General features: G+C 47.4%; 2 protein-coding genes across 2 annotated transcripts in view; one reads left to right on the top strand and one right to left on the bottom strand.

Moving 5' to 3' along the window:
* The window catches only part of ALS2 (alsin Rho guanine nucleotide exchange factor ALS2), a 220,606-nt gene that overhangs the window by 63,594 nt on the left and 143,250 nt on the right, over positions 1 to 13,762 (top strand). The gene's annotated exons all lie outside the window — the stretch shown is intronic.
* Positions 3,876 to 5,824, bottom strand: FZD7 (frizzled class receptor 7). The gene has a single exon (XM_061377731.1). The coding sequence runs from the start codon at positions 5,719 to 5,721 to the stop codon at positions 4,003 to 4,005; it is 1,719 nt and encodes a 572-aa protein (XP_061233715.1). The 5' UTR covers positions 5,722 to 5,824; the 3' UTR covers positions 3,876 to 4,002.

Here is a 13,762-nt window from a genome sequence, read left to right as displayed (position 1 = left end):
AATGCTGCATAGACAAGAGCCAAAGGTGAAGGGCAGGAAACTTTTCTTAAACTTAAAAATCTGTTAACTGAAAGTGGACTTAAACATCAGTGAAAACAAAATTGTTTTGCAGTGGTTAGCAAAGGTTAGTACAGGGTTATTTTCCCTCCTTTTTCTCCAGTCAGCTTCACAAAGAGATTTTTTCAGTTGTGCTCCATTCTGAGACTTAACTACCACTTTGTTATCATAATGGTGATAGAGATTTTTATTCCAGAAGGCCAGACGCTATCACTACTTGAAATTCTCCAAATTGTTTCCACTGTGAGCAAATTCAATGCAAGTCACATCTGCTTAAAAGTGAGTAGCAGTTGCTTCTACTTCACAGCAGCAGCAGCATCAAATTTCACCTCCAATCTCAAATTTGAAAACCCAACTCAAATCCCAGGGTTTTGATAGTTTTGCATAAGTGACTTGAAATCCAGAAGTACCTAATAGGAAATACTGAAATAAAAGCATTCAGCTTTAGTTGTTTCTGGTGGAAACAGAGACATTTCCTTTCAGATATGAATGTCTCATGAACTAAAAGAAGTCTAATTTTTTCCACGTATGCACAAAAGGGTAGTGATCACTCCTAAATGCAGCTTCTCATCCAGCTAGCAGGGATGGGTGCTGAGTGGAGAGAAGAGCAGCGGGACAAGCTGCTTGCGTGAACTGTGGGCTTAGCTGTCCATGATGTATTAATTGCATGTTTAGCAATGCAGGTGTGGCTGCCCAGTACAGGGGTGTCTGTCACACTGCTGCTCCCATCGGTTCCCAGTCCTTCAGAGCGCGAGCTGTTCCAGCCATTCCATCGCTCCAGCCAGCACTGATGGATTAATGGGAGGAAATGTTTATAAAAAGGTTCAGGTTTCCTAAGTGAGTGGAATGAAACCCCCCATAGCAATGATCAGCATGCGCATGTCATGGAGCAGTTTGAAGCAGCCTGACTTGCAGGAAAGCAAAGGCCTTTTCAGGAAAAAAAACTTGACAAGTGATTCCAGGGAGCAAGGAGAGGTGTTTTCAAATAAAAGATGTGGCTTTTCTAGAGTCAGCATGAATGGTGCTAGCTCTGAAAAGAACTTGAATCAGGAGCTCGTGTGCTGTCAATGTGAAAGGTTGTGTTTGACAGCAGGATCCAAATAAAATAGTGCCCTGGAAGTGCAACTATTGCACATTGTGCTCAATAAATGACACAATATTGCAGTGCAACCACAGCTGCCATGATGGCATTTAGCTACATCTCTGTTCTGTAACTTAAATTTTAGTATAGGCATTGTTTAAGGCAAAGGAAGGGTGATGAACCCAATAACTAGGCTGAAATCATTGTGAGAGAAAAGCTGGAAACTGCCATCCTTTAATAAGTGTAAAATTATGTTTGCTGGGGCACATTCCATGATTGTAGCAACACAGCTTGAGATCTAAACATTCATTTCAGTTAAAAAACAAAAAACAAAAAAACCCCAAAACAAACAAACAAAAAAACCCAAAACAAACCAAAACTGAACTAAAATAGACCATTCCGTTGAAGCTATCAGCTTTCAGATGACTGTGATAATAGCTTCAGGGAAGCTATTAAGATTAAAGTAAAATTCACCTGAACAAAATTTGAGATAGCAAAGGTGCTGGGGAAGAAAATAGCCAGTTCAAAACCATGCCATTTGAAAGCTATTGAAAAGGACCTAACTCCTGAGTGTTTCACTAAAACACCCCACCCATCAAAATGAGGATTTAATTTACAGCACTTATAGCACCCTCTGGTTCTCATTCTCAGTCCTTTTGGAATGGGAAGAGAGCATTATCCTTATTTTCCAGATAAGGAAACTGGTTTATCAGCTCACATTCAGCAAGTGGTAGAGCCTGGAAGGAAAACTTGGTAAGGATGCAAGTATCTCAAGCAAGGGCAAACATTTGAAATGGTCGAAAAATGCAGTCTCCTGCTGTGAGGGGCCAGTTGCTAATCACAGCCTCTGCTCAGTGCATTCACCCAAAAGTCTCTTGCGTCTCCCACTCACAGAGCTGCCCCCCTTCCCCTCATCTATAACCTGCTGAGTGGTCAAAGATGTAAAGAACTTCATCAGAGCCCTTGTATTAAAAATTATTTATTTAGTGATCTGTACACGGGATGAAGCAGGGCCTCATACAGACCTTCCAAAAAAAAAAAAATCAAGTAAAAACATAAATACATATTTTCTTACAAAAATGAGATTTACAAAATGTACATACTGCACTTGTCTTACACATGTTTTTCTTCCACGTGCACATGATAAAAGACAAAAACCCGAGCTCTGCAAGTCTGAAATCAGATCTACCAAAGGATTTGGCTGATGGGCCCATTCCTCATGCCCAGACTACTGGTATGCCCTCAGACAGCAGCAGTCTGCCCCTCACCCTGAACAGGCTTTCTCTTTTAAATTTCATTCCAGACACTTCCACACCCCCCCCCCCCCCCCCAAAAAAAAAAAAAAAAAAGAAATGAAGAGCAGCTATAGGGCAGAGACTTGCTAAAAATCCAGAATGTCCTATTTTGTCCTTAGGCAAGAATATACACACACAAACATATACTTATAAAAACAACCCTTCAGTGAATATAAAGGTGAAAGGAGTATGCAAAAAATAAAATAGGAGCAAGGCAACATAAAAATTTCAGAATAGAAAAAAATCTGTCACATTTCAAAAAGAAAATGAAGCATCCGATGGTTGATTTTTGAATGTCTTTCCTTCCAAGAGGTGAGCACTGGAAACTGAACCAGCTGTATTTTAGCTGAAATTAGAAGGCTCCTCACTCGCAGCAACTGCTTGTTTCTAAACCTCAGCCCCCTCCTGTGCCAGGAGTCACAGCCGCGCAGCTCAGGGAACCCGAGGAGCAGGCACAGGGTCCATCGTGAGCCAAAACTGTTCCTCCCGTCCCCGGAAGCCATCCGAGTGTTGACTTTACCTGCAGCGAGCCCGCTGCAAAGCGGGAGAGAAAGCAGGTTTATGGGAAGGAAAGAGCAAACCGGTATCTTTATGTTACATATTTTAATGGCTCTTGTTTTGGCAGGTGCTCTTGGTTACACTCTTCTTGCCCTCCAAGTCTTGTGTTTCCTTCAGCTTAGAAAGAGACCCACATTGAACGGCAGGAAAACATCCTGCCGCCTCCTTTTTTCATAAAGGGAATGTTTATTTCTGCGAGCTTCTCACATCCAAGGGTGAACCTCAACGACTTCTTTTTGTTAGTTTGCCCATAAAAAACGATCCCATCCTTATGCCTTTCTACATAGAAAACACTTTTGTTTCCCCCTTTGTCTCCTAGAACAAAGGCAAGGGGGAAAAGCCTTCTGCTGAAAAGCAACAAGTCATTTCTTTTCAGGGTGTGGAATAGCAACCCCCTCCTTCCCCACAGCAGCAAGAACAACGGACCGAGGGCCGAATTTTCACTTTAAAACAATTACAAGAGGTATAACTGAGGTAAAAGGAACTGACAGAGCAGAGGCACCCCACCGGGCCGTAGCAGGCTGTGCGGTACTCACGTGGTGGCTCCGCCGAGCTGGAAGGAGCCAAGCAGGCAGCAAGCTCTGGCTCGGGCCAGGGTTACCCGGCCCACACCGCAGTTTGACCCCAGCAATTCAGAGAGGGTTTGGCTACTTCTCGACAGGGGCAGCTCAACGAATCTGGCTTCCCCTCCCACATGTCCAAGGATGTTCTAAGTAAGGTTTGTTTTTTTCCCCTGCACAGGGGTAGCACAAGAGTGACATAAGGGGACTTCTTGCACATGAAGGACTCTCCCCTCGTACCAGTGGCCTCTTTTTCTGTGCTCTTCCATTTAGCTGGGCATAAGCACCACTGGACACAGTCCATCTGAGCCTTTCTGCAAAGAATTTTGTTTGTTTCAAACCCTCTGGGAGGAAGAAAAAGTTTGGACAAGCCTCCCTTCCTCCCTCTTCAGGGAGCCATTGCCGCCTCCTCTGCGTCTGTGCATGCGTGTGTGAGGGGATTGGGGGGGTCTCATACTGCCGTCTCGCCTTTGCTGCCAGTACTGAGTCTGTGGTAGAAGCGCCGCCAGGACTGAAGGGTTTTGCCAGACCAGATCCAGAAGCCAGTCGTGATCCCAACAATCATGGTCATGAGGTACTTGATCATGAAGACCGTGAAGTCTGGGCTCATAGGGGCAAAATGGCTGGGACAGGGCACAGCATAGCTTTTGCAGGTCTGGAGGAGCCATGTCTTCTCCCAAGTGCCACGGAAAGCCTGCTCATAAAAGTAACATGCCAGGACAATGGTGGCAGGCACAGTGTACAGGACACTGAAGACACCAATGCGCACCATCAGCTTCTCCAGTTTCTCTGTCTTGGTGCCATCATGCTTCATGATGGTGCGGATGCGAAACAAGGACACAAAGCCAGCAAGCAAGAAGGAAGTGCCAATGAAGAGGTACACAAACAAGGGCGCCAGCACAAAGCCCCGCAGCGAGTCCACGCTGTAGATACCTACATAACACACTCCACTGAGGACATCCCCATCCACCTGCCCCATGGCCAAGATGGTGATGGTTTTGACAGCAGGCACAGCCCAGGCAGCCAGATGGAAATACTGGGAGTTGGCCTCAATGGCCTCGTGGCCCCATTTCATGCCAGCAGCCAGGAACCAGGTGAGAGACAGGATGACCCACCAGATGGAGCTGGCCATGCCAAAGAAGTAGAGGATCATGAAGAGGATGGTGCAGCCTTCTTTCTTGGTACCTTGGGCCACAGTGCGGTAGCCGTCCTCAGAGAAGCGCTCCAGACACACCACCCGTTCCTCCAGCAAGAAGCCTGCCGCATAGGCCACGGCTACCATGAAGTAGCAGCCTGAGAGGAAGATGATGGGCCGCTCCGGGTAGCTGAAACGGCGCATGTCCACCAGGTAGGTGAGCACGGTGAAGAGGGTGGAGGCGCAGCAGAGCACAGACCACACACCCACCCACAGTCGGGCAAATCGCACCTCTGCCTCCTTGAAGTACATGAGCCCGTTGGGCCGGGCCGGCTCACAGGGGGCCCCGCAGTCCCGCTCCCCCAGGAACCGGTAGCCTAAGTAAGAGGGCACTTTGAGCTGCCGTGGGCAGGAGAAGGAGAAGCCGGAGGGGGGCTGTGGCGGGGTGAGGAAGTCGGGAAGGTAGCCAGCCGTGGGGTTGGCAGTGGCCCCCCGACCCGCCGCACCGCCAGACCCCGGCGGCGCGTCCGACGTGTTCTGCCCCACGCAGATCTCACCCGCGCCGTGGACGGGGAAGTTCTCGCAGCGGAGCCGTTCTGGCCACTGGAAGCCGAATTTGTTCATGAGGGCCTCGCACCCCTGGCGGGCCCGCTCGCACAGAGAGCGGCAGGGCGGGATGGCCTGTTCCAGCACGGTGCACACCGGCGCGTACATGGAGCAGAGAAAAAACTTGAGCTCGGCCGAGCACTGCACCTTGACCAGCGGGTAGAACTGGTGCACCTCCAACCCCGCGTCCTCCTGGTTGGTGTGGCCCAGCAAGTTGGGCAGGATGGTCTGGTTGTAGGCGATATCCGTGCAGAGCGGGATGGAGATGGGTTGACAGAAGCCGTGGTCCGGCACGGAGATGCCCTTCTCGCCGTGGTACTGTTGCGCCGCCGCCCTTGCAGGGGTCCACAGCAGGGCGGCCAGCAGCGCGGCCAGCCCCAGAAAAGGGCAGCCGGCGGCTGCCGCTCCGCCGCCTACTCCAGTCCGCATCGCCTGGGCGGCCGATGGCCCGGGGAACCGCGGGGAGTCCTTCAGAGCAGGGCGACGCGGCACCCCACGGGCATCAGCGTCCGGAGGGCGGCGGCGGGGCCCCTTCCGCAGCGGCGAGAGGAGCGCGGCTCCGCGCCGCACCTCCGCGACTTTGTTGCTGGGCTCCGGTGGGTCGACTCTTCGCAGCGCGCCGGAGCGTCCCTCGGAGAAAGTTTTCGGAGCTGCTCCCGCTGGTGAAGGCGACCGAGAGACGCGCGCTAAGCCCGGCGACGGTTCTGACCAGCTCCGGAGGGTCCCGCGGTGAGGACGGCGAGGCTGAGGCGCTGCTCCCTGCTCGGCTTCGCGGCCCCGGGGATTTAGATTACGGCTAACCGGATTATTACCGCGCCCGGCTGAGCCGTGTATTTTACTGCGGGGCTTAAGTAACTTTTAAAATCCAATTACGGCGCGATCCTCCCCGCGGCTCGGCTGGGCTCCGCTCCCGATGGGTGCCGCTGCGGGCTGTGCGTCCGGGCCGGCCGTGCTCTCTCCCGCTTGGCTCCGCTCAGCTTCGGCCGCGCCGGCACAAAAAAAAGACACATATACGTGCGGGCGCGCCGCGGGGCCCCGCCCCTGCCCCCGGCCCCATTCACAAAGCACGCCGGGGGCGGGGCCTCGCCGTGCCCGCCCGCCAATCGCAGCGCAGGGGGCGGGGCTAGCGTGCGGGGGGAAGGTTAGGGAGGAGAAGCCCGAGCCTTCGAAGGGGGGGAAAAGTTGTTCCCAACTTTTTCCCATTCCCGGCGGGGCGGGGCGGGGGAGGGAGGAGGAGCTGCCCCGGGGCCCCTCGGGCCCCCATTCAACCCCCCCTCCCCGTGCTGCAGGGCAGAGCCGGGAAGGGAAGGGAGGGGGGACCTAGCCAGCTCGCTCAGGGTGGCCCGAGCAAACTAAAATTAACTGGCTGCTTTCTGAGCGGGCTTTGAAAACGCAAACAGCTGCCTGTGCCCGCGGTTATTGAAAAAGAATGGGGAAAAAATAAAAAGGAAAATAAAAAAAGCCCCAGCGCCCGGGTGCGTTTGCAAGAAGGAGCCGATTTCGCTGTCGGGATTGCGTTGCATGCCTGCGCGCCATCGCCTCCCCCAGCGTGGGGGGTTTGATTTGTTATCGCAGCATGACCGTTGCTTTCTGCTGGCAGAATAAACGCTTTATTCATGCAGATCTAAGCTTTAGCTGGGGGAAGGCAGCTTTTTTTGAAACGTCCAGTGTTACCTAAGCAGAAAGGAGAGATTTTAAATCCCCATCTGCACTGCTGCAACCCGTTAAGACACTCGAAAAAGACTGTAAAAAAAAAGCAGCAGTTCCTCTGTGGAAGCACCCAGCCTGTTTACAAGAGAGGAAAATGGCAGAGGTTGGGAGAGGGCTGCTACCAACTGCTGGGTGATGCTGAACAGATCTAGGCCAGCGTACATTTGCTAAAGACAGAAGTGTGGGTTTTGCAGCATAGCTGTGTTTTCAGGTGCACCACTGAAGTAAGGGTTGGTGGAACCATCCAGCTTCTGGAACATGCACAGAGAAAGTATGTGCTCAACAAAAGCCTGCAACAAGGCCTGCTTTTCCTTCACATTGGACTACCAGAGCCTGTGGTCAAAGAAAGGCATGGGCCAAATATTATTCAATATACCCCATCCCTCCCTTTGAGGATAGACATCCCCTGAACCATACTATTCAAATTCTTAGTTTTGCTCCTTGGGACTGTACTCCTATTAGCAGCTAAGCAAATACACCAATCTGTACATCCTCCAGGGCAGTTCAAGAGAGCAGAGTTTGGCTCAGGGAACCACAGCAGCAATTGTTGGACAAATGTTTCCCATATCCTCTCCTGCTCATGAACAATGTGTCTTCATGCCAGTTAGACCATGGAGCTGCAGCTTTTGTTACATTTGTTGAGAGAAGTTGACAGAAGCGAGCTTACCAAAATAAATGTACTCCTCTAAAAGTGGACATGTTTTTAAAAATAATACTGTGCTCTCCAAAATATGTATGAGCAGGACTAGCTGCTCGTGGCTGCAGCAGTTACTTCTAGAACAAAAACCTAAGTCTTGTCTTTATTCTCAGTTATAGCTATTTGAGTGTGCCTTAGAGGAACTTCAGGGTTTTTGTTTGTTAAGGCTTCTTATCTAAATTCCTTACTTTTCTGCACCTAGTGACTAAGCAGGTTTTTGAGATACTCTTCCCCTAAATACCCTCCCATGGTAAAAAGTTACACAAACTTGTCTACTCTGTTGTTTGTTCCTTGGCTGTTAGTAACCTTCAAAAAATACATTCTTTCCAGTCTTTTCCTTTTTTTCCTTTCCATGCCATCTTTCTGTAACACTCCGTGAGCTGTTGAGTCACCTGTTATAATAACCTTAAAGCCTCTATTTTTCACTTTGGCTTACATGGCTGACTTCATCTACAAAGCATTTCATGATATTCACTATGGAAAGCACTGGATGAAAGGAGATGTTTCACTGGCAGGCAATGACAATGCAGAGAAAGTAAAGCAACTGCAAACTTTCTGGCCCATGCATTGCTAGTTCTGCTTTCTGCATGCAAAGAGACAAGTGTGCAGAGCTAGTAAAATTGTATTGCAAGAAACTATCTTTGAGCAATAGGGAGACAGTGACAGAAACTATTCAGAGTAAGGAATGTCAAATCAAATGGCAAGACTTTGGGTATTTATTTACAAGACAGGGCAGATGGCATCAGTAGTTCTCCCTGTTTCCTACTGGTCCCATTTGTTAGAGTCATTCATCCAAACCATGGTACAAACAAGAGATGACTGGGAGCTCTGGTATGTGCTATAAAAGTTGTGTGACTCCATTAATCAGGAACATAATGTATAATTGGAGTGAAGCAAAGGAAAAAAGAAAGAAGTGGAAGATTAGGCAGAAAGGAAGAAGGAAGAAGAGCTGTATCCCCGATTGTTTCTTAAGGAAATGCAAAGAGAGTAAACATCACATGTAATGGTGCTGCTAGGCCATCCCAGATGGCAGGAATGTGCAACAGGATTTACTAAGATGGAGAAAGAAATTCTCTTGGGCATGTTACCAAATACCAAAAGGGTTTTTTTTCCTATTTAGACCCACTGGTAGATGGGATACAATCACCGAGAGAGGCAGTGGCAGGCTCAAAACAGCATATTGTCACCTAAGACAATCCCAGGCTCCTAAGTCAGTCTAGGACATCCTGACAGCTTTCAGGGGGTAATTACAAAGAACCCCAAAATGCTGGGTATCCCAAAGCATCCAGAAACTCCATAAGCACCATCAGCCAATGCTTCAAAAGGCAGCAAACTTGTGCTGTCTCCTGTTTTTACCTCAATCTAAATTCACAGGCGTTAGCCTGCAAAATGACTTAGATTTCCCCGCAGTAGGGAAATGAGGGATTCTCATCAGGCACACTTAGCCAGGTTATCAGCCACCCAGAACAAACGTGCTTGCAGGACTTGGCAGCATCAGAGAAGTTGTCTATTGCAACCACACAGCAGTTGAAAAGGTTTTCTCTAGAAGTCTCCTAACCACCAGTGTTCTAAGTATCTGCATGGCTTGTCAGCAAGAAACCCTCGCAAGCAAAGTCCTGGCTTCCCAGGGAGGAATTGTTAGGAACAAACAATTATCTGTCTTTATACACACTTAAAAATAAATCCAGTTCAACTTCCAAGCTAAGTCAGAGTGAGGAGCAGCATTTCTACATGATGTCTTTTCCTGCTGTTTTAAAGCCTCCTTAAATTGGGCCAATATATTTTCCCTTGTTTCCTATCCCATCTGATAGAAAACTCTTCCCATGGGGGGAGGGAAATCAAAACAAAACACCCCCTCCCCACCCCACCATTTATTTTGGGCGCCTGAGGGTGAGTATTTTCACATTACCTATTGCAAGGCTTCCAATCCTCTTTTCATTCGCTCAGAAGAACAAAGACTATCACTTCCCCCTTCTCCTTCCACCAGAAACTTGATGGGCCTCACTAGCTGCCCTGCTAACCAGTGCTGTCACTAGCGCCCCAGTGCCACTGCCTCATCTGTGAGGTTTGTCCCAGTTACATTTGGTGAATAACCTCCATGACACTTCTAACCTCATCATTTTGAAGCATACTTACATATAGACTTACATGATCAGGCAGGCTATTGAGCTAAGAACATCAAAATTTGCACTCCCTAAAGCTTAGCAGGGAAGTGCCAGGAGCCTGGGGGGGGAAATGATGCATTTGCCTATTTTACATGATGATTTGCATAATTAGAAATAAAGTAAGTTCACAGTATTATATCTGCTTGCATTTCTATCAGTCTGATAGATTAACTTGTGTCTTGTCTGAGCTCACTAAAGAAATCTAGTCTTTCTGTAATGAGGAGGGGGAGCCTGGTATTTCACAGGCAGGGAGTGGGTAAGGCAAGCCCCTGCCTCCCATCATGGAGCCGTAATTTGAAATTAGATTGAAGACATAAGAAACTGGTTGAAAAGAACATATGGAGAGGGCACAGGTGACAAAAGGAAAGGGATACTGCTGGAGGGGATATGGTTTCCCACAGTGAAAGAGGTAAAAGCTAGTTGCATCATGGATTTGTAAGATAATTATTAGCTTATGAAGTAGTATCCCAAAGGATACAGGGAAGCAGCACTGCCTTCCACATTTACCATCGAACTGGGGAAAACATTAGGAAACATTCACAAAGATGGGCTATCAGGCTGATGATTGCTTTCATCTCCCAGATCCATGAATAAGAAAACAAAACCTGGAGTTGATCTGCTCATCCCTACTCAGCAGTTCAGTGAGGACATCAGTTACATTTTAACCCTTGCATGGCACTTTGAATTCCCCAGTTTCTTTAAAGTGAATTCACTCTGCTTTCTCACATTTTTAGGGTTGCAGAGGATGTTTGGTATAAAATGCAGGCAATTCCTCCCTATTACACTTCCTTAAGCTAGGTGGGTTTTTTAACATGACAAATTCTCTGCTGGCAGCAGAATTATCACCCAGACCCTGTGATCATTCTGGGTGCTTGGACTCTTACAGGACTGCTGTAGCTGATTTTGGCCAATTGCACGTACAGTTGGATATGCTATGGATCAGTCTGAGCAGCACCACAGGGAGAACTGTTTGGGATGGAGCTGCCCCAGGCTCCCTTCTCTCTGCTCCTGGCCACCTTCTCTCAGATGCTGTGGGAGTCTCAGCCTCATGGGTGCTCCAGCTTATCCTGAGCTTCTCCCAGTGTCTGTGAGAATGACTCATAAGACTGCAAAGGTCTCTAGCAGAGATAACAGCAACAGCAATAATAATGCTTTATAAGCCTAAAAATATTACAGATCCAAACAGAAATCAATATACCTTTCTCTGCTTGCTCTCACCATTGTGGAATGTTTTTCAGGAATTTGGCTAGTGTCTTTTTGTGGTCCAAACTCACCTTCTCAGGGCTATAGTTCTCCAGCCTCTCTTCTGCACCATGGATCCTTGACCTCATCTAGACTCTCAGACATGTCTTTTCCTCCAGATTTCAATGGTTGCTGTTCCTTTTGTGTGATTGCCCTTTCCATAAATCTCCCTTGAGTTTCTGAGGCCAATGACAAGGGCTAACACCTGATCTCTAGGTCCTTCCTGAAGGAACTGCACAATTACAAAGCCCAGCTGTCTGCAGAAAAGCTAGAGGAAGCTAGTTCTCCTTTCTTCAGCCAGCCAACTTGATATAGCTGTCCCATTTGTGTAGCTGCCATTATTGTGCCTTCAAACTCTTCTCCTGGAGCATTTCTGTATGCAGCTCTAGCAGTGTAAAGCTGACTGAGGTATGTAACAATTTAATAAAAAACAGCCAGGTTTCTCAAATTTGTGCATAAATTTCCCATCTTATTGCAGATGGGGCCACTATGCTTATGAATGAATATGCTTTTGTTTTGTTTGCAGCACCGGGGTTGGTGTGGACATAGTGAGTGGTTGCTCTGATCACTCTCCTGTTGATGCCCTGCGATTGTGAGTGATGCAGTGGTGAAATGCATTGTGCTATGTCTTTTGTCATTTATGCCCAACCTTGTTTTCTTTTTTTCTATAGAATCATCTATTTGAGATAGTATTTTAAATTCTCTTTAATGAGCAGACTGAAGGCTTGCACTTGTCCTGTTTGAGTTGATGGGTAAGGTTTCACTTGTTTCAGTGGAAACAGAGCAGGATACTCATCAAAGCCTCAAGCTCTGTTTATGTAGGAAGAAGAACCGGATTTGGCCCAAAATAAGAGATGGGGAAGACTCACTATATCGTTAAGTCCCAGCTATTACATATGCTAGTGGTGTAATTAATCTCATTTAGAATGCCTTGAATAATGGGACTATTGCCATCTCTCTTAGGACATGGTTGCCATCTAACAATCATACTGGCAGGAAGCCATTGCCTGATGTTCGAACAAATGGTTTGTCTTTGCTTGATTAAGACTCACTAAAGATGAGTGTAGCCTCCAGAAATATGTTGTTTCCAAAGCTTTGAAAAAAAAGGGCAGAAGAGCTGTTATTCAATACAGAACCTGCCAGATGTCTGAAGAGGCTAAGGAATTCCTAAGCCTCTGTTTACAAAATCCTCTCTCCTCCTCCCATGAATGCTTAAATTACCAATCACCGCTACCATCCTATGTTTAGGGTGAAATTTCCTTAACCGACTCCACTTCCAAAATTGGATTTGAAAGAGAAACAAACATTTTAATTACTTTTATTTTCCTTCTTCCTGACGGGCTTGCACAAATTAACCCTTGTCTTCCACAATTACAATTAAACTCTTCAACAGAATTGTTTCTTCCTTTGGTCCCAATCATGCCCTGGAGATGCTGAAGTGGTTCCCTGCTTGAGGCCATGTGAAGGTTTTCTGTGCAGGGCTACTGCCTGCTGCATCCCTGCAAGCCCTGGAGATGGCTGATGCTGCTGCATGGAGAATTTCCCTTTCCAGGACAGCCCCCAGGCATCCATGACCCAAAGTGCATTCCAATAAAGCACTGCTGTCAAGGAAAAGGGGCAGAAACTTTATGCCAGTACCTATAGACAGCTCTCCTGAGAAACTGAGTTCAAAGAGTCTGTGGACCAGCATCCCATGCTCTCTTCTGCCTATATTTAACCAGTTCCTTCTAAACTATGGTCTACCTCGGTGTCAGTCTGCATTGACTGGACTCTCTTGGAGCTGGTACTCTGCATGGCACTGGAGATATTGAGCTGATTTCCTTCCATGGAGGGAGGGGAACCAGAAAGCAGCACTTCAAATAAGCTCCCTCCTCATGGAGTCTCTGAAGGGAATGAGAGCCCATTTTCTTAATTACATGTTCATTAGTATGTTTAGTGCTCTCCTCCCTCTCTTCCCCCAGCCCTGCCACCTGGGAGTTCCTACTATGTTACTGGAAAGCCACAGAGGTTTATTTAAATACCACATAGTCAGATTGGAATGAAAAGCTATGAAGCTTCCCCTCTTTAATACTTTTTGAAATTATTTATGGGCTATGCTTCTTGCCTACGTAGAAGGTGCCTTCTGAGATTCCTGCAAGTCAATGCAGAAATAGCTGTTTGAATTGAGCAATAATTAGAAACATATGGAGCAAAGCAAAGCAGCAGAGAAATCCTATTCTGCTAAAGAAACACTGCTGTCTGAAATAGATTTCCGCCGCATGTACCGTTTTCTCATATGGGCTGAAAAGAAATAACATCATGTGTCTGGTTTGCACCTACCAAAGATGGGAAATTCAAAGTAACGTCTGTAATTCTGCTCTGCGTTCAGTCTAATACTGCATGGCGTTTGCAGCCCCTACGTCTGCCTGGGCCACAGTTACAATTTTTCTTTGTTAGACCTCAGAACAGCTTCTTTTAGTTAATGTGTGTATATTTGTATGTAATTCTTTCCATTTTTAAGGGTTTAAAATGCTGAGGAAATATTTGTGACTTCAGACATGGTTATGATCTTTTGTAATCTGCAGGCTCAGTCTGGGGAAGGTACTCAGAGCTCTCAAATCCCAATTTGCTGCCAAATTCTTACGCGCTTGATGTGGTAGATTGTTTCACTCCCGAC

Source organism: Neopsephotus bourkii, unplaced genomic scaffold (assembly GCF_033783945.1).
Source record: "Neopsephotus bourkii isolate Nb327-2 ecotype Australia unplaced genomic scaffold, CSIRO-AGI_Nbou_v1 NB_196, whole genome shotgun sequence".
Taxonomy (NCBI): Eukaryota; Metazoa; Chordata; class Aves; order Psittaciformes; family Psittacidae; genus Neopsephotus; species Neopsephotus bourkii.
The sequence above is the reverse complement of the archived record's forward strand: the minus strand, read 5'-3'. Positions and strand labels throughout refer to the sequence as shown.

Bases quoted from the DNA above. Each gene is read 5' to 3' on its own strand.
- FZD7 (XM_061377731.1), bottom strand. From the start codon at position 5,721: ATGCGGACTGGAGTAGGCGGCGGAGCGGCAGCCGCCGGCTGCCCTTTT.